The 21,157-nt window shown below is 44.1% G+C and overlaps 1 protein-coding gene across 1 annotated transcript in view; it reads right to left on the minus strand.

Annotated features, from left to right (window-relative positions):
• The window catches only part of LOC118361335 (latent-transforming growth factor beta-binding protein 1-like), a 139,753-nt gene that overhangs the window by 13,959 nt on the left and 104,637 nt on the right, over window positions 1-21,157 (minus strand). The window contains exons 19-26 of the mRNA XM_052476912.1: window positions 20,933-21,052; window positions 17,681-17,803; window positions 14,429-14,551; window positions 13,407-13,532; window positions 10,765-10,893; window positions 8,269-8,391; window positions 7,982-8,113; window positions 6,668-6,796 (exon numbers count right to left, since the gene is read on the minus strand). Of these exons, the coding sequence (XP_052332872.1) occupies window positions 6,668-6,796; window positions 7,982-8,113; window positions 8,269-8,391; window positions 10,765-10,893; window positions 13,407-13,532; window positions 14,429-14,551; window positions 17,681-17,803; window positions 20,933-21,052 (1,005 nt within the window). The remainder of the gene's footprint in view (window positions 1-6,667; window positions 6,797-7,981; window positions 8,114-8,268; window positions 8,392-10,764; window positions 10,894-13,406; window positions 13,533-14,428; window positions 14,552-17,680; window positions 17,804-20,932; window positions 21,053-21,157) is intronic.

Here is a 21,157-nt window from a genome sequence, read left to right on the forward strand (position 1 = left end):
ATGAATAGGCCTTGTGAATACATTGAGGAAGAAAAACACTCAAATATCTATTTCACACTCCAATAACATGGTCTGTTTTCCTTTGACCTGGCTGTGGTTGTAGCTGTGCATCCATCCATGTATGTCTCTCCAGTTATGAACCAACGTGCAGAGAAAACACATACATCAACCCCGACGTGGAGCTTAATGTAAAAAGACAACAAAGTCTTGTGGTTCCGACGTGCTCTGAGCTGCTCTGCATTCCCAACACCCTATCCAATACTTCACACTGGGGTGTGGGCCAGTTTGTCAATGAGCTAGAAAGTGTTAAGGAGAGAGCGGGGAGGAAGAGAGTGGGTGTGTCGCAATAGGGGAGCACTAAAAAGGGGAGAGGTCCAGAACGACAATGGAAAAGGCAGATTTTTCTTCATAGGATAATATATTTCAATATGTTTCACGGCCTTTCCCGCTCAGCGGAATGGGACTACCATTTGGAGGAAAATTTGTTTTCCATTTCAGTGTATTCTGTCCTCACGTATCTGTGACTCCTTTCAGGAAACTAGGTGTATGGCGAGGGTCAAAACTTCACAATTATGAGCCTAGTTGGTATAGCCACACAAAAAAAGACAGGAACCTTCCCTCTAACCATGACTGGCCAAGATAATGGATGGGCTGGACATGCCGAGAGAAGAGTTCAGATTCCATGCAGCGCGCTTCTGTCTTTCACATGAGCTGCTCAGTATGTGAAGGTCATCCTTTCTAAACGCTGCTTTTTTGCAAGTTATCACAAAGAACTGTGATAATGTTGCTAATGCTCTCCACTTTCTGGAGGACCGAGTTTTGAAATATGTGGAATGCTCAGTGGAAGCTAAGGAGATGTAGAAAGTTCAGGCGTTTGATTATGCGGAGGGAGTCTTAAAGAGAACACACAAAGGCTGTTGTATAAAACACCTGTCTCTGGATTACATCTTCAAACTAAGGGCAACCATGGCATCCATGACAGAGAGGGAGAAGCGTTCATCCATGTATATGGGTAAGAGAGTCTAGCTAGCTACATTTTCAGATATTATAAGTTTCAAATATTGTCAGAAAGTCGTTTCATTGCAAGTTAGCTAACGTTAGCTGGCTGGCTCGCTAGCTAACGTTACATGTATGATCTGTTTAGTGATATTATTCGTATCTCAGAACCATTTCTATTGCTAGTTATAGCCTAACGTTAGCTAGCGAGCTAACATTGAACCTAGTTGATTAGCTTTAGCTACATGCAGCTTCATGCAGTTTAGTAACGTTATGAGTTGGGATTATGGTTAATTGTTAAGCTAGCTAGCTACATGTCTAAACAAAAGACTCCACTATGTAAGTAACCATTTCACTGTACCGTTTACACCTTCTGTATCCTGTGCATGTGACAGATAAACATTGATTTGATTTTATATGGTGTGCATTTACCAGAGACGGTAATGTGAGGAGCAACATGACCTGCACCAAAGTCAAATTAGGATATAATGTTAGGCCAACAAGAGAGTTCTAAAATTCTCCAGTAAAATGCCCTACTTTTATTTCATTACACTCCCAACCGTAAGCTATTTTCTGTAATTAGCTCACCATTAACTTGTAAATAATGATCTTGTTATGAGTTTATTTTCCTCTAATAAGAAATACAAATTAGCTAAAGTTAAGGCATTGTCAGCAATATGATATGGCCATTATTTGAACTGGCTAACATAACAAGCTAGATACTAACCAAAATATTGTTTAGAAAATTGCTTTTAGTTACCTGGTTTGCTAGATTGACACATACAAAATTAATTTTTAAACAGGTGGGTTTATTGGTGTTAAAATACGCCTGTCATGCTATTTTGAACCACCAGGCTGCTGATGTCATGCAGCCTGTCGTTTTTGTGTTTGTACTTTTTCCTAGCGACAAGTTTTATGTCGGACAACAATAGAATGTTCGTGATGTCACTGCGACAACTGTCTACAAGCATGTCGATAGACGTAGTATAAACCAACCTTTAGACTTGAAATCTTTGGTTGTTTAGTACACTACCGTACTCACTCTGTTAAGCCCCGCATGTGAATCCTTAAAGAGATGGGTGGGGCTAAGGCTTAAGAGGGTGTGAACAATGCTGAATGGGTGTAGACAAAGAAGAGCTCACCAGTAGGTGTACCTAAACATTCAAGGGCCATTTTCTCAAAAGTGGGGTTTCAAGTTGATCAACTTTCAAAGCAGAATTACTTTCCCATTGTTCCTCAACTGCAGTGTACGGTTTACCATGTTCTAGCTCCAAATCAATTTCAACCAATGTTTTTAAAAAATCAATTTAAAATGTTGCAATATAAGACCGAATCGAGCCGGTCGATCACATTTAGGTTTACCACAATTTGGCTATATAGTACATCTCTACTGCCCAGCCAATGGAAATGATGTTTTCATGTGTAAACGTAGAGAAACGCTGAGTTACAGTATAGTACAGATAGGCTCGTTAGAAGAAGGATTTAACCTTGGCTCTATTTCCATGGCTATATACAACTTATTTTTATGCACGCAGAGGCAAACATGCTTTCCTGCGTAGTTAACTTTATTGTTGTTAATTCAGTATGTGACTGGGCAGAAATAGCCAGTCGCAAGAGCCATAGAGACTGTATCATAGTTTGATTCAGAGCACAGATGGCTTGGCATACCCTTCCACGATGACCGCCACCGCATACATCTGCTGCCACGGATTGGAAAGCTCATTAACGGCCAGGTACACAATGCAGGAAGCAGACAAAAATAAAAAATAAAAAGTCCCTCCTGTCCCGCCTCTAGTTACAAACCTTCCTCAACGCTCAGCTCAACGCGCACCGCTACTGAGGAGAATCTATAATTCATTAGCTGACATTAAAACCTGCTGCTGCTTCTCTGGTTTTAGCCCGCACCGCAGTGCCCTCATTAAAAGCCAGTCTGTCTGGCGTGACCCTGAAGCACCTTGTTCGCCTTGCACATTCACCATCTGGGTTCAGCCCCAACTGGTATCCCTACCCCAACCTCAGTCCAGCAGAATGAGAAAAAGCTGGTTGAATCTTGATCAACGTTGCAGCTGGACTAGAGGGAGAGAGAGGGAGTACTGTCAATGAAACGTGTCACTTAAATCACTTGACAGTGACAGAGAGTTCAGTTCAATGACATGAACTGTGAAATGAAAGGACACAGACAGATAAGCTACGTTATCTGATTCCCAGTCTGAAGAATATCTACCAAACAACACTGAATCCCAACACAAAGTCGTTGAACTCCAAAACAGCCTCTTAATCTGGGAAGCAGCAAACAATCCCAGAGGCTCAGGGGTTCATCTGTCCAGGGGTAACCAGAGACAGGGAGAGGAGCGGGGGGAGAGAAGGGGTTGGTTGTGGACTACTTCCAATAGTTTCGGGGGGGAAAGCGAGCCCATCTGTGCAAGACACAACAGAATGATGGGCTGGCAGGAGAATGGAGGCAGCTGGCTGTACAGGGCTGGGGTGGGACCAACCAACACTTGCCAAGGTACAGATGGAGAGTGTGTGTGAGAGAGAGAGAGAAAGCAAGAGAGACCATACGTGTAAGTTTGCATGACTGTGTGTGTGTGTGTTTGTTGCGTGGAGTGCGTGCATGTGTGTGTGTGTGTGTGTGTGTGTGTGTGTGTGTGTGTGTGTGTGTGTGTGTGTGTGTGTGTGTGTGTGTGTGTGTGTGTGTGTGCGCGCACAGGTCAGGGGAGAGATCTGGCTGGAGGAAGTGTTCTATCAGCTTCAATAGGGGAGTGCCTGTGACCCACTTTCAGGCCTCTGACAGGCCTTCCTGTAGGAGGAAAATTTTAAAGATGGAAACTGCATGGGCCCAGTTTTTAAAAAACAAGACAAACAAGCTCCAATTCTTCACCTTGTCCCAAAACATGAACTCACTGACTCTCTATCTGATTGCGATCCCCCCCACTCACCCAAACCCCCTCAAACTATGAGAATGAAATTGAAAGCTACAAACAAAATGGCATTCTGCTGATTGAGTGAGAACTGGCTTTCTTTGTGTCTGCGGAAGAATGTCCTCAATGCCCACTGGCTTGGCTGAGGAAGACATTAATCCAGGATGATGGTTTGATTTGGTGGCAGGGATCTGACTTTCTGACAGAACACTCTCACCTTTTCTCACTGCGCCCCGAGGCTGAAATGAACGCCACGCATCATTGACAGTTAGCGGTGCCACAACAGCACAGCCCTGACCAGAAAAAGCTATTGACTGAGAAATAACCTGGTCGACCACACATGCGGTATATCACATCAAGAAAGAAAATTGAGTGCAACCTACACTGAGCGTACAAAACATTATGAACACTTGCTCTTTCCATGACAAACTGACCAGGTGAAAGCTGTGATCCCTTATTGATGTCACTTGTTAAATCCACTTTAATCAGTGTAGATGAAGGGGAGGAGACAGGTTAAAGAAGGATTTTTAAGCCTTGAGACAACTGAGACATGGATGTGTACGTGTGCCATTCAGAGGGTGCATGGGCAAGGCAAAAGATTGAAGTGCCTTTGAACTAGGTAGATGCCAGGCTAGTAGGTGCCAGGCTAAAAACTGTACCCCTGCTGGGTTTTTCACACTCAACAGTTTCCTGTGTGCATGAAGAATGCTTCACCAGCCAAAGGACATCCAGCCAACTTGACAGAAGTGTGGGAAGCATTGGAGTCAGCATGGGGCAGCATCCCTGCGGAACACTTTCAACACATTCTAGAGTCCATGCCCCAACACATTTAGGCTATTCTGAGGGCAAAAGAAGGGGGTGCAACTCAATATTAGGAAGGTGTTCTTAATGTTTTGTACATTCAGTGAATAGATCGTATTCAGATAGCTCCAGTCTCGAAACAAATCAAATGGCGAAAATGTAAACACAAATCTAGGTCTTATAGTCAATCTTTCTCTTCAGTGAGGTTAAGCAGACAGGAACCAGAGGCCCCGGACTCACACCGACAGAAAGACAGACAGCTGCCATACAGCTTCATGGCTCCGGCTCCATCACTTTCACTGCAGCGGAGTGTGTGTGCCCATGTGTGGGAGACAGCTTGGCTAAGAGTCTAAGCTCCGGTGCGTTTCCAATCCCAGGGTCTGAGGAGCACTGCAGACACGGTGGGGATAGGTCTAAAACATCACAGAGAACGCCAGCTACACCTTCAAATTGAATGAAAATAAATGGTCACATCAATCAAGCGTCTGCCATCTTTTTTTTCTTCTTTTTTTCCTGCAGAGAGGGAAACCACTGTCCAAATTTGAGAGGACAGGAGTATTTAAAGTCCCATCAATCTGCCTCAATATGGCCCATACCACATCATTACATTCAAGTCTTTCATGACATATGATTTAAATGTCTACAGTGCTTATACTATCTTTAAGAGAAGCATGACGCATGGCGCATACGTGTCTAGCACTGCCACCAACAACACACTTCAGAGGGAAAAAAAGCTGTCAGGGAAATACACTCAATCATACTTCCTATTGCTTTGCATGGACCTCTTCATGTTTATAATTGGCAAAACGGCGACAGCAGTTGTCACTGAGTCAGAAAATAAATCTCATTTGAAGATTAAAAGGTTACTGTCGGTATTCTCGGTTGGCAGACACATCCATGGCAGACACAGCCATGGCAGACTACCCAGCGTGTCCATAATAGGGGTGAGCTGTCCTCCCGTCGTCATGACAACCCCGCTGAAGTTCTCGAGGCGGGAGCAGACGTTTTAGCCATCAGAGTGTTCCAGTGCTTTCAGCAGGACCCTTCAAGGAAAGCCTTGTAACTTCCTTGCAAAGAATGAGCACCTATATCATCAAAGCACACACATGTACTGACATGAAATAGGCGCTTCTGAGTATCAGACCAAAAATATATCAAATGATAGACCATAATGTCATTGAAAATTTGAACTAAAACTTGCAGTGGCTTTGCTCTAAGTCAAAGCAGGAGCCAACTGTTCAGTATATTCTAGCACATACTGTCGATGTACTAAAGACTATACCAGATGGTCTCTACGAAGAAGCAGACCTATCCATGCCCATGTCATACACTACTGTCTTCATTCCTTCTCTGGCCCTCTTGGGACTTTTTTGTAACCCCCCTTCCCCAGACACCCAACCACCCCCAACACCCACCCAACCACCCCCATACCCACCCAACCACCCCCAACACCCACCCAACACCCACACAACCACCCCCAACACCCACATAACCACCCCCAACACCCACACAGCCAACCCCAACACCCACCCCCAACACCCACACAACCACACCCAACACCCACCCAACCACCCCCAACACCCACACAACCACCCTCAAAACCCACACAACCACCCCCAACACCCACACAACCACCCACGCACACCCACGCACATCTAATTCTTACTATTGTTGTGAGGTCTTTTTGGGGACCAACAATTGATTCCTTTTCAAAAACCTACTTTCTCTCACTCCTAACCCTGAACCTAAACCTAACCCTTACCTTAACCCCTAACCCTAACTCCTAACCATAATTCTAACCCCAACCGCTAAGCCTAAAACAGCCTTTTTACAAGTGAGGACCTGCAAAATGTACTCACTTCTTTGAATTGTTGTCGATTTACTATTCTTGTGAGGACTTTTGGTACTACAAGTATAGTAAAGTACACACACACACCACTCCTACTCACCCACGCAGCCGAGGCCCTCCTGGGACTCCTGGTAGCCCCGGTCACACAGGCAGCGGAAGGAACCGACCGTGTTCTCACAGAAGCCGTGGTTACCACACACCGTGGCGTTGACGTTGCACTCATCAATATCTGCAAAACGAGGAGGAGGAGGGTCAAGGGCTAGTTAGCCACTCTTCTTTACAGTCTCAGTGGCAAAGGTGGTCCCACAGTTAGGACCAGTTGACCCACAGAACAGCACCCACTGAGCTGCAGTGGAACTAGTCTCAGGTTTGAAGCACATCTCTCACTGGTGCCATTGCGATGAGTATGAACATCCAGAGTTCAAGCTGACAACGTGTCCGGAGTTGAGGTCAATCAGAAGAGTGCAGCACACCACGAACACACAGAGGCAAGAGCTAAATAAACAAAAGGCAGATCCATACACTGAAAAAGAGAGTGTGTGTGTGTGTGTGTGTGTGTGTGTGTGTGTGTGTGTGTGTGTGTGTGTGTGTGTGTGTGTGTGTGTGTGTGTGTGTGTGTGTGTGTGTGTGTGTGTGTGTGTGTGTGTGTGTGTGTGTGTGTGTGTGTGTGTGTGTGTGTGTGTGTGTGTGTGTGTGTGTGCACATCAGACTCCACACCCTACGAAGATTATAATAAAAAATGCTCAAATTTTAACACTAGGGATTTCATGGAGAGTGATAGACAAAACACTTCACACACAAACATCCTCTTGGCTGAGCTGAGCAAACAGAGCACTCTAAACTGTAGCTGGAACACGGTGTAACCCAAACAGTGCAAACAACCGCCTGACTCCCAAACAAGCAAATGCAACGTATGTAATGTTGCTGCCTCACGACAGATGCTCAGAGTGAGTTACTATGGTCAATGAGGGACCTGTTCTGTGGAGTTAATTCGGAGAGAAACAGCTTTAGTTAGCTGGACCAAAGAGACAGTACAACTCCGTTAGAAGACCCACCCCCCCACCACCCCATACATGTACAGGGGTCAAGTCAAGTTGACTCTTTGTGGTGATCAGTGTCTATTACAAAGCAGAGTTGATAGGACAGAACAGAAATGTTTGAAGATGGGGAACAGCATGGAAAGGCGTGTTGATGGGTGAAGGAGGAGGGTGAGTTTTGATGGATGGATGGATGGATGGGTGAAAGGATGGATGGATGGAGGAGGGTAAGATGAGATACATTGATGGGTAGAAGAGAAGCACAAAGTAAGTCACTTGATTGGCATTTCAAAGAATTGGATGGGGCAGCAGCTGAAGCAACGGAAAGTTGGCATGGCTGTGGCCTCCTTTTTGATGCCCCCGTGATGCTGACTCACCAACACAGATGCCTTCTGGGCCACGGTCGTGTCCGGGGGGGCAGTCCACCACACACCTATAGGAGCCCTCTGTGTTCTCACAGAGCCACGCCCCACAGATACTCTGGCCCATCTCTGCACACTCATCGATATCTGGGAGAGCACAGCACCACAGTACCCCAGTCAACACTCAGCTAAACACCTGTACGCCCCACTGAAGTGAAACACAGTAGCGATGCTTGAATTGCAGTCCTCGGGATATCATGATCGGTATAGAGAATGATGGGATATGTAGTTGTGTTACCAACCCAGGCATGTGTCAGTGTCTGGCTGCAGGCGGTAGCCAGTGTCACACTGGCATCTGTAGGAACCCTGGCTGTTCTCACAGGAGCCGCCAACACACCTGGTGTCATCCGAGCACTCATCCATATCTGCAAAGAAACACACAGTCACGCTCGGCATACCGGTATGTACCACTTCACATGCCAACAAAGACCTTCTCAAAGGGGGTGTTGGAAACAAACATCCAACACCTTTCTTGGAGTCCAAGGACTTTGATGTCTTTGAATACCCTGAATGTCCGTTGACTGAGACTCAAAGAAACAGCATCCCGCCATAAGAGCCTAGAGATGAAAGAGACAGGGAGAGACAACCACGAAGCAGATAGGACAGGCCAAAGCGGGTTACATCTTCCTCTTGATCTCAACTGGACACAATTCAACCTGGCTGTCAAACAGGCCCTCCCTGAAGCCCAACCATTCTTCTTCGAGGGGTCAGAACATCCTTTGGCTGTTACAGGGGAGGACAGTCTGTGGGGGTATTACGGTGCTTAAGCCAAGCTTGGATCTGGGTAGAGGAGCAGGGAGCCATGACCCCTCTGCTTTTATTGTGTTCCAGGCCTCAGTCCCAGTCTGCTCCTCAGCTGTGGTTCTACTTGTCCAATATAAACAGGGGGGGGGGGCTGAGTTGGGGGGCGCTGAGGTGTTTTATGGCCCCTGTCCTGTTGCTGGTTCACTGGGCCCGTGTTCCCAGGATCAAACAAGGTCGGGGCCCCACCTCAGGGGGCCTTATCATGGAGCCATGTTCAGGCTGAAAACATGTTTATATCACAGGGAGGAGAGGAGAACTCCCCTAACAGTAAATGCTATTTCTCTGCTTGCCTCCTTTCAGCTTGGGAGGATCATGTGTCTGTAGTTCAGTCTCAGTGATGACACCTGCGAAAGCCATCTGCTGTTAACTCTGCTTTCTAGACTTACACAACATGCAGGAGGATGCTCACATACTATGGAGCATCCGCCTAATTCATTTCCTTAGTAATGGGATTAGTGAAATTACATGAAAAGAGAAAATTGGATGACTGCAGATTCGGACCAAAAACTGTCAATTGTAGTGGTAAGTGTGGAATATGTTGTCCGCCACTCCGTACACACACACAGACTCGCACGCACGCACGCACGCACACACACACACACACACACACACACACACACACACACACACACACACACACACACACACACACACACACACACACACACACACACACACACACACACACACACACACACACACACACACACACACACACACACACACACACACACACACAGGACCTCACTGACTGAGCCTGAGCTCCTGCATAAATCAGGAGTAACAGAGTACAGCAGAAAGTATTCCTCCTCGTCTAGACAGCGAGCTCAAAGGCTTCCTTCTTTGTTTTTTCTATTTTTTTTACGGCAGGAAAGGGCATTTAAAACAACTCTGGCACGGGGCAAGACTCCTGGCATGAAGGTCTTTGGTGGAAAAATAGCCGGAGCCATATGTGAAAGAAATGAAAGCCACTCTCTTCCAGGAGCATCAAGGCAACGGCAGGGAGAGAGACAGAGCCGGAAGTGCGGAGGGACCAGGCGGCAGCATACAGAGGCGTTAGACAAGCATCCAACTAACTGATTGTCAGATAGACAATCAGTTGAACCAGAGGAAACTACAGCCAAACATGGGACTGCTGTCAATCAAACCACAACTTTAACAACGGGTGTTGAGGAAAGATTTGTTTACATACTCATCTCATATGTATATACTGTACTCGATACCATCTACTGTATCTTGCCTATGCTGCTCTGTACCATCACTCATTCATATATCTTTATGTACATTTTCTTTATCCCCTTACACTGTGTATAAGACAGTAGTTTTGGAATTGTTGGTTATTACTGCATTGTCGGAACTAGAAGCACAAGCATTTCGCTACACTCGCATTAACATCTGCTAACCATGTGTATGTGACAAATAAAATTTGATTTTTGATTTGATTTGATTGTGTACGTATGACTGTGTGTGTTTTTGTGTGTGTTTTTGTGTGTGCGTGTGTGTGTGTGTGTGTGTGTGTGTGTGTGTGTGTGTGTGTGTGTGTGTGTGTGTGTGTGTGTGTGTGCGTGTGTGTGTGTGTGCGTGTAGTGCTGAAGTAGTAAAAAAAAAAAAGTTGGGTAAACTCTTGCGCAAAATAAGGTAATAAAAAAAGGTGCGTAAATGGAATTTACTGTATGTGCATTTACCCAGTACTACACACACTGCATGTGTGTGCATAGTGTGTGCACACGCTCAAGAAAGAGTGACGTGAGAGAGTGACGTGAGAGAATGACCGTGTGAACGCGTGACAAAATGAGTGACTCAGTGAGCCGCCTCCTAACACACCTAACCACTCTAACAGCGTATAATATACTGTACCACCAGTCCTCTCGGGCCACAGAAACAGAGCTACAACAACTACAGAGGAAGACGCGGCGCGTCGTATTCTACTGTACCTTCACAGGTGTGTGTGTCCTGGCCTGCAGCGAAGCCTCTCTCACAGACACAGTAGAAGGAGCCCTCGGCGTTGAGACACTCCCCGTGTGGGGAACACAGCTCCGGGTCGTCCAGACACTCGTCAACATCTGTAGGGGACAACCAGCCAGACCAAGACACAGGTGTGAGGTCATTCAACTTGACACACCAGGGAGGGAGGGGTGGATACAGGCAAGAGGCTTGTCAACAGCTGCAGGTGCCCCTGTCTCTGATTACTCCGTACACACAAACGTACACACACACACACACACACACACACACACACACACACACACACACACACACACACAATGAAGGACGACAGCAGCGTTACCACAGGCAAGGGAGACGTCTGACATCACCTGGTACATCAGACTGACATCACCTGGCCTCTCAGCTTCTCTGGCACGCTCACATGATGTGTGTGTGTGTGTGTGTGTGTGTCAGAACAAGTTAACGTATGAGTGAGAGGGTGTGTACAGCTGCATGTGTGTGTATTCATGTGTGTGTAGGTACATCCCCTAAAAGAAGAGATGTATATACAGCACTAGTTAAAACACTGGACACACCTACTCATTCAAGGGTTTTTCTTCATTTTTACTAGCTTCTAGATTGTGGAATAATAGTGAAGACATCAACACTATGAAACAACACATATGGAATCATGTAGTAACCAAAAAAGTGTTAAACAAATATTATTATAATATTATTATAATATTATATTCTTCAAAGTAGCCACCCTTTGCCTTGTTGACAGCTTTGCACACTCTTGGCATTCAATCATACAGTCGTATGAAAAAGTTTGGGCACCCCTGACAATTTCCATGATTTCCGTTTATAAATAATTGGGTGTTTGGATCAGCAATTTAATTTAGATCTATAAAATAACTGATGGACACAGGAATATTTCAGTAGTGAAATTAGGTTTATTGGATTAACAGAAAATGTGCAATATGCATCAAAAACAAAATTAGTCTCCTTTTGCTAAAATAACAACCTCTCGACGCTTCCCATAGCCTCTAATGAGTGTCTGGATGAAGGTATTTTGGACCATTCCTCCTTACAAAACATCTCCAGTTCAGTTAGGTTTGATGGTTGCCGAGCATGGACAGCCCTCTTCAAATCATCCCACAGATTCTCAATGATATTCAGGTCTGGGGACTGGGATGGCCATTCCAGAACATTGTACTTGTTCCTCTGCATAAATGCCCGGGTAGATTTTGAGCAGTGTTTTGGGTCGTTGTCTTGTTGAAATATCCCGGCGTAACTTCAACTTTGTGACTGATTCTTCAACATTATTCCCAAGAATCTGCTGATATTGAGTGGAATCCATGCGACCCTCAACTTTAACAAGATTCCCAGTACTGGCACTGGCCACACAGCTTGTGGGTAGCAAGTGTTTTTCTTGGAACGTTGTGTTCTTTTGCCGCCATGCATAACGTCCCTTGTTATGACCAAATAACTCAATCTTTGTTTCATCAGTCCTCAACACCTTATTCCAAAATGAAGCTGGCTTGTCCAAATGTGCGTTTGCATACTTCAAGCGACTCTGTTTGTGGCGTGTGTGCAGAAAAGGCTTCTTCCGCATCACTCTCCCATACCGCTTCTCCTTGTGCAAAGTGCGCTGAATTGTTGAACGATGCACAGTGACACCATCTGCAGCAAGATGATGTTGTAGGTCTTTGGAGGTGGTCTGTGGACTGTTTTTGACTGTTCTCACCATCCTTCGCCTTTGCCTCTCTGATATTTTACTTGGCCTGCCACTTCTGGCCTTAACAAGAACTGTGCCTGTGGTCTTCCATTTCCTCACTATGTTCCTCACAGTGGACACTGGCAGCTTAAATGTCTGCGATAGCTTTTTTTGTAGCCTTCCTCTAAACCATAATGTTGAACAATCTTTGTTTCCAGGTCATTTCAGAGTTGTTTTGAGGCCCCCATGTTGCCACTCTTCAGAGGAGAGTCAAAGAGAACAACAACTTGCAATTGGCCACCTGAAATAACTTTTCTCATGATTGGATGCACCTGTCTATGAAGGTCAAGGCTTAATGAGCTCAACAAACCAATTGTGTGTTCCAATGAATCAGTGCCTAAGTTGTTACAGGTATTCAAATCAACAGAATGACAAGGGTGCCCACATTTTTGCAGAGCCTATTTTTCACATCTGATTTAATTTCATACAACTTAATATTGCTACACTAAATATCTTTGTCTGGACAATACCCCAGTACTCAGCTTTTATTAGAAAATGAATGGCATGCCACTGTGATCATTTTCTGTGACGACAGAGTAAATTATTATGCAGCCTCAGAGGGGTGCCCAAACTTTTTCATACGACTGTATGTGCTATTTTATGGTTTGGATATCTTCACTATTATTCTACAATGTATAAAATAGTAAAAATCCTTGAATGAGTAGTTGTGTCCAAACCTCTGACTGGTACTGTATATATAATACATGGTTTTTGTGTCTGTTTGCATCTGTGTGTGTGTGTGTGTGTGTGTGTGTGTGTGTGTGTGTGTGTGTGTGTGTGTGTGTGTGTGTGTGTGTGTGTGTGTGTGTGTGTGTGTGTGTGTATGTCTTTGCATGTGCGTTTTGAGAACGTGAGGGAGCGAGTGACCTATACCTAGGCAGCTGGTGCCGTTGATCTGCTGGTAGCCCTGGGGGCAGCTGCAGTGGTAGGAGCCCATGTTGTTGACACACTGGCCCACACTGTCACAGGGCATGGTCAGCTCCTGGCACTCATCCACATCTGCAACCACAGGTACAGCTCTCAATGCAGGCAACACACACACACACACGCACATACTGTAATGTAAGTGTGAACACACACAAATACACATAAAGATGCACATAATGTGCACGCACACACACGCACGCACGCACGCACGCACGCACGCACGCACGCACGCACGCACGCACGCACGCACGCACGCACGCACGCACGCACGCACACACACACACACACACACACACACACACACACACACACACACACACACACACACACACACACACACACACACACACACACACACACACACACACACACACACACACACACACACACACGCGCACACATATACATGGACCAAAACACAGACACTATGCTTTATGGGCAGATAGATGATATGAGTGCCTGATGGTGAGTCCATTTCAGGGTTTTAATTAGGGTTCTATGAGGGGTTGGTGGGATTCATCAAACAGAAAATCAACTCCTGAACCATCAACAAACCTGAGCATCTGACAGCAACACAAGTTCAACAATCAAAAGGAAGAGAGTGTTATAAATAGATTGGTGGATTGATGCTGTACATTCCATGATTCAAAATACATTCAACTAGATTAACAATGTACATAATATTGATACTGTATTTGCTGATGCTGAGTCCAAAAATGCAATCTTCAGAATCATTATCAGAACCGAGTGGTTTTAAGAACTTTTTTTTCAGATCTATCTAAACACAGTTAACTGCAAAGTGTCCCAAAACATCCACTGCACAGTAGGACATTGTACCGCATGAGACAGTGTGCAGTTCTGAACGTGAGGGTGTAATTGTATGAGTAAGTGTACAATGGTATGAGTCAGCGTATAACGGTGTAAGTCAGTGCGTATTGGTAAGAGTCAGAGGGTAGTAAGAGTCTTACCGTCACACTGGTCCCCCGCCGGGGAGGCCCTAAAGCCCGGCCCACAGTTACACAGGTAAGAACCCACAGTGTTCTGGCAGTGCCCCCTGGTACACACCTGCTCATCCTGGCACTCATCCTCATCTGGGGCACAACACACAGCACTGTTAGGGCAGAACTAGCATACAAATCATCAAACAAAAGCAGTAAGGTATTTGTATTTATTCAGGATTCCCATTAGCTGCTGCCAAGGCAGGGGTCCAGAAACATTAAGGCAGTTATATACAATAAAATAAATATATGACATGACATTTGGAAGGTTGAGATTAGAGGTCGACCAATTATGATTTTTCAACGCCGATACCGATACCAATTATTGGAGGACCAAAATAAGCTGATACCGATTAATCGGCCGATTTGTTTTTAGTTTTTTTGTAATAATGACAATTACAACAATACTGAATGAACGCTTATTTTAACTTAATATAATACATCAATAAAATCAATTTAGAAAAAAAAAAATCATTTCTCTCTCTACCACTTGTATTTCATATACCTTTGACTATTGGATGCCCTTATAGGCACTTTAGTATTGCCAGTGTAACAGTATAGCTTCCGTCCCTCTCCTCGCTCCTCCCTGGGCTCGAACCAGGAACACAACGACAACAGCCAGCCGCGAAGCAGCGTTACCCATGCAGAGCAAGGGGAACAACCACTCCAAGTCTCAGAGCGAGTGACGTTTGAACCGCTATTGGCGCGCACCCGCTAACTAGCTAGCCATTTTACATCGGTTACACCAGCCTAATCTCGGGAGTTGATAGGCTTGAAGTCATAAACAGCGCAATGCTTGACGCACAACGAAGAGCTGCTGGCAAAACGCACAAAAGTGCTGTTTGAATGAATGCTTACGAGCCTGCTGCTGCCTACCACCACTCAGTCAGACTGCTCTATCAAATCATAGACTTAGCCTTAGGTCATTAATATGGTCGAATCCGGAAACTATCATCTCGAAAACAAGACGTTTACTCTTTCAGTGAAATACGGAACCGTTCCGTATTTTATCTAAGGGGTGGCATCCATTAGTCTAAATATTCCTGTTACATTGCACAACCTTCAATGTTATGTCATAATTACGTAAAATTCTGGCAAATTAGGCAGCCCAAACTGTTGAATATACACTGACTCTGTATGCAATGAACGCAAGAGAAGTGACACAATTTCACCAGGTTAATATTGCCTGCTAACCTGGATTTCTTTTAGCTAAATATGCAGGTTTAAAAATATATACTTCTGTGTATTGATTTTAAGAAAGGCATTGATGTTCATGGTTAGGTACACATTGGAGCAACGATATGCACCGCATCGATTATATGCAACGCAGGACACGCTAGATAAACTAGTAATATCATCAACCATGTGTAGTTAACTAGTGATTATGATTGATTAATTGTTTTTTATAAGATTAGTTTAATGCTAGCTAGCAATTTACCTTGGCTTCTTACTGCATTCGCATAACAGGCAGTCTCCTCGTGGAGTGCAATGAGAGGCAGGTGGTTAGAGCGTTGGACTAGTTAACTGTAAGGTTGCAAGATTGAATCCCCCGAGCTGACAAGGTGAAAATCTGTCGTTCTGCCCCTGAACGAGGCAGTTAACCCACAGTTCCTAGGCCGTCATTGAAAATAAGAATGTGTTCTGACTTGCATAGTTATATAAAGCTTAAATAAAGGTGTGCAAAAATATATATTTCCGATTGTTATGAAAACTCAGTCGACCTCTAGTTCAGATGCTACATTGAGGATTCTAAAAGTCAATCACATCAAACACGGCCCGTTCCCATTTGAGGCTGAAAAGAGGCATAACATAAAATTTTTGTAATAATAATACTTGAAATAATGTGAATTAAATGCGAAAGCTGTGTCCAAGGAATTGTCAATTATATTGGCCTTTCTACCGCATCTTGAATGCTAGTGCTGTCCACACCATAGAGAATCTATTAACTTAAGAAATAATAGGGTCGAAGGATGTGATGTATGCAAACAATATCAAAAACATTTTGAAAATCCTGATGAAAGTGTCAATTGTCCGCCCGTTTTAAACCTACACGTGTCTCTTCTAAGACCCTATGACCCATGAACTGTCCATAATACAGACAACATCTCGGTTTCATCATACTTCTTATGGTGTGCTCTCAAATAGGGAGTATTTTTCACATTCATTTATCAAAAATTCAACATATTGATAGGAATATCTCAAAGTACCCTTTTGTATTGTGCTAATTTGTATACATATTGTTTTAAACAATATACTCTACAAGCTAGTGGGCTCAGAATCTAGACATCCTCCATATTTGCACATTATAAGAGTATAATGACCAAGATATTGTCTGTATCATGTAATGTTCACAGATCATAGTGTTTTACAGGAGGCATGCCTTGGTCCTCATGATTTTCAAAAAAAATAGTTTGTGCTACAAATGTAAAAGCATGTATATAAACATTTCCTGAACATATATTCTATTTTCAAGTTTTCCTGGGGTTGAATCGCCTCACACTTTGATACACAGACTCCAAGAGCAAGGTAGCAGGGAAAAGATTATTCTCATTTCAGGTGCAAGAGGTGGGCCAGGTAAACAGCGAGAGATATTGATGCGGCGTATTGGGAGAAAGATGACGAGATATTGATATACCGCAACTCTTAAAGGTTTCATATACTTTCATTGCCCCAAACAGCCCAGGGTGATTACTGAAATTCCATCATTTATTTAGCAGGGCCCAATAGCTTCACTGTGGGCACAACGGTCCGCTGAAAAGGTCGAGCGCTGCCAGGCCAATTCTGAATGATTTATAAACCTGCACTACAAGGTCTCCATCTTAAGCAAGGCGCCTTGTGACTGGCATTAAAGACACTGTGGGAAAAGTTTGGGAAAAGTGCTTCGCTGTGCTAAACTGACTGTCTTAGACAGGCAGAGTCATTCATTATGTCACATATACAAACAGTGCCCAAACAAATAAGTGATTATGAGGTAATATGTGCTTACTTTTACAGCATTCGCTCTTTGCCGCTATTATGCTGTTTACATTTATGGGTTTTCTGGAAGATTCTAACCAGTGGCTAATTCAGTTTGGACAAAATGGTGATTCTCTCTAAACTATGATATCATCCAGTAATAATGGAATCCAGTCTTCTAGATCATTCAGGGACTTGGTAGAGCTAGTTTTGAGTTGTCACTTGAAAGTCCCATAACACCATAAAGCACTAGAATTAGGGTGTTACCTTCACATGATTGTCCATCTAGGCTGAGCGTGAATCCATCGTTACACGAGCAGACAAAATATCCCTCAAAGTTGGAGCACTTCCCATTGGCACAAGTTGACTGGTGCAGGCATTCATCTACATCTGGGCAGAGTCAAGAAAACAGGAGGGAAAGAAATGTAGTCAAAGATTTTTACAATGTGTTTAATATCTCAAATGTCTAAACATGCTGCCATGTTGGATATGATATTAGAAAACCAAACTCCAGCACAATGTTATTTTTTCATGCTTCACAGTGTGTTTAATGGATCTCAAAACCAATGTTTGGGCCAACCTTCACTTGGCATAAGGTAACGCACCTGGAACTGCATCATAATGTGTGTAAACAACCCTCATTGTCTTGGATAAGATACAACCACACGAAACAGACCCATTGAAAGTTGGCATGACCTAGCTAAGGACCTAAACCAGCACCACTACCTCAAGTGAGACTCTAGAGGTCTCCCTATGTGTCACATGGCCTAATGATTTCCTGTCCCGACCTGCACCCTTCCTACCCACTGTGGCTTGGCTGGGTCAGGACACTGTGTGAATACTGCTCACAACCTCACAGTCAACCATTCACCGCATGCAACGCGTACTCTCTGGAAGGGCTGAGTGACGCACCTATGGTTTCAACAGAAACCGGTCGACTTCCAGGAAAATGTGGGTCCATAAGGTTGGCTTTTTAATTGGTTGATTTGTGGGACTTATACTGTACTGAGCGTAAACAGAAATACTACATTTGTTTCCTGAGGTGTTCTTTGCCCATTAAACAGAAACGGTTTAGGAATGAGATTAGATTATTCCTTGAAACTCATGGTTAAATAATACGGCTGTGGACTGCGGTCTATAAAGTGTAGGAAATTCACTCGTAGAATGTGTGCGTTGATTCTGCTGCAGGTCTCCCAGGCAGCTCACATGATGTCCTGGAGCTAGGATTAAAGCTGATGTGAGGCATCATGTACCTCACTGACTATACAGACTGTACCCAGCGACCTACTCTGCATTCCGTATCTAGCTAGTGCGTTTCAGAAGGTGGCTACAGCTAGGGCTGTGGCGGTCATGACATTTTGTCAGCCGGTGATTGTCAAGCAAATAACTGCCCGTCTCACAGTAATTGACTGTTAATTCACTTAAACACATTTAGCATCTCCTGTCTTCCAAGCATAGCCTACAAGCCACTGATGCAGACCTCTACATTTTTAAAATGTCTAATAAATCCATTATTTATTTTAGACAGGTCTAAAGAAGCATGATATGAAGAAGATGTAGTCTATTTCAGAAGAACAGAATAACATACTCCGAGTTGCCCTTATGTCAGGCCCTGATCTGACTATGCCATATGGCTGTGGGCTACACTAGTTCATTTAGCAGACAATATGGCTTAGAATTCCGTGGCATTTTTTAATAAAAAATATATTTTCTCCAAACGATTTGAGGGAGTGCGCACATGCACATGCGGCTATTCTGTGTTGAGCAGTTAACAAAGAAACAGGTACTATTATATGATTAATTTAGAGTTATTTATGTAACAAATGTAGAGCTATATGTTTTGATTTTTAATACATTCCAAGGCTGTATGATGCTGTCTAAGCATTTGTCTAATGACAATTAAAAAAAAAAAGTTGTATGAAAGGCTTGAGCTCTGCTTAGTTTTTTTGCGCAAACTGTACACACTTCATCAGTCTCTCATTCACAATTTGACAAGCACTTGATAATGCCTTGAATTTCCCGACTGCATTCCCTTTGTGTGGCCATTAAGCCCCTAAAAAAATCCATGCCTTTTGCACCAGTGGTGCTATGCCCTTGATCTGAATATGATCATTATAATTCCCTTCTCCCCGCTGTGTGCCGAAGCACCTCTCACTCACATGGCTCTCAGTCACGCGATTGGGTCTTTCTCACAGGCTACAAGTGAAGACAGACACACCTGGACGCAACAGCGTGCTTCCTTATCCATCTCCGAGGTGCATATTGAAGATATTGGAAGAACGGTCCACATTTACTTTTCATCAGCCAACAAGATGAGTAGTCCTAACTAACAGCAAAAGCACTAACTTATGTCAATCGACTATCCCCATAGTGCAAAAGTTGACCTATTTGAGCCTGAAGCAACAGATGAGAACATTTAGCTTAAAATGTTGATAAACTATTAGGCTATTTCTTAACATTATAAGCGCAGCAATGCTTCTCGATTTAATCATGTCTTTACATACACTAAATAATATATGTGGGAAATAATGTTTTGATTTGGAATGGACCATTATCATGTACTGTATCTGTCTCGAAACAGGGGCAGCGGGGAAAAAAATACATTTAATCGATGCACTTTAATAGTGAATGAAGGATGCTTTCCCTGTGGTTCATTTATATAACAGCCAGGTAGGCCTTACTCCTGTTTTAAAAAGAAGCAACGTGCTTAATATTCGGAAGGTTGAGAAATAAATATAGTAGGCCTAGCATATAGAAAGCTGATTGGATCCTCCTCTTTTTAATAGAGGCCATCACTCTGTTTTCTCACGCAATTGCATGGCCTATAGAAATATTGCACAACATGAGCTCATGGGCTGTCATGAAGTGTTTGATTAGATTTTCGATTACATTTGCATTGATGTCAGAGTGATTAGAGGGACAATAGAGTGCAGGCAGTTAGTAAGTTTGGTAGGCTACTAATGACCATTGGCAGCATCAGAGCTTGGAGATGTCTAATTACCGTAAACGGTGGAACATGGAATTTGACTGCCATCATGACTCGTAACCGCCGGTGTGGCAGTAATATGTCACCGTAACATCACTAGCTACAGCACTTTATTCTGTATATGACCAACAGCAGGGTAAACACTTATAACTGTCAGTGCAGGATAGCATTAGAAATTCTAAATAGTGATATCCTCTTGATATACACCCTGTCGGAAATACAGTCTGTGTCCCAATTCCTCTGCTTTCAGTCTGTGTGAGGGCTTTGAGAAGACAGAGAAGCAGTGAACCAGCACTGTGGCTCAGGGGTTCTGAGGAAACTATTGGACTTCGTAGTAAAGGCAGAGTGTAAGAGAGATGGAGTGGGGGACGAGCCAATCCCTCCCCCAGGACAAAGCACACACCTAACAGCTTTGTTGTCCCCCCCCCCGCCCCGCCCCAGGCAGTATAGAATTTCAATTCAGAGCCAAGCCACTCCAGTAATTTGGATGCTCCTGATTATTTGTGAGAGAGAGAGAATGTGCAGTCACATACCGACACACTGTCCTCCCTGGCCCTGGAAGCCCTCTGGACACGAATCACACTCATAAGAGCCCAGCAAGTTGATGCACATGCCGGATGGACACACACCCATGTCCAGACACTCATCTATATCTGTTCGAGAGAGAGAGAGAGAGAGAGAGAGAGAAAGAGAGAGAGAGAAAGAGAGAGAAGAGAGAGAGTGAGAGAAAGAGAGAGAGTAGAGGTGGGGGGAAAGAA

Source organism: Oncorhynchus keta, chromosome 2, assembly GCF_023373465.1.
Source record: "Oncorhynchus keta strain PuntledgeMale-10-30-2019 chromosome 2, Oket_V2, whole genome shotgun sequence".
NCBI classification, from domain to species: Eukaryota; Metazoa; Chordata; class Actinopteri; order Salmoniformes; family Salmonidae; genus Oncorhynchus; species Oncorhynchus keta.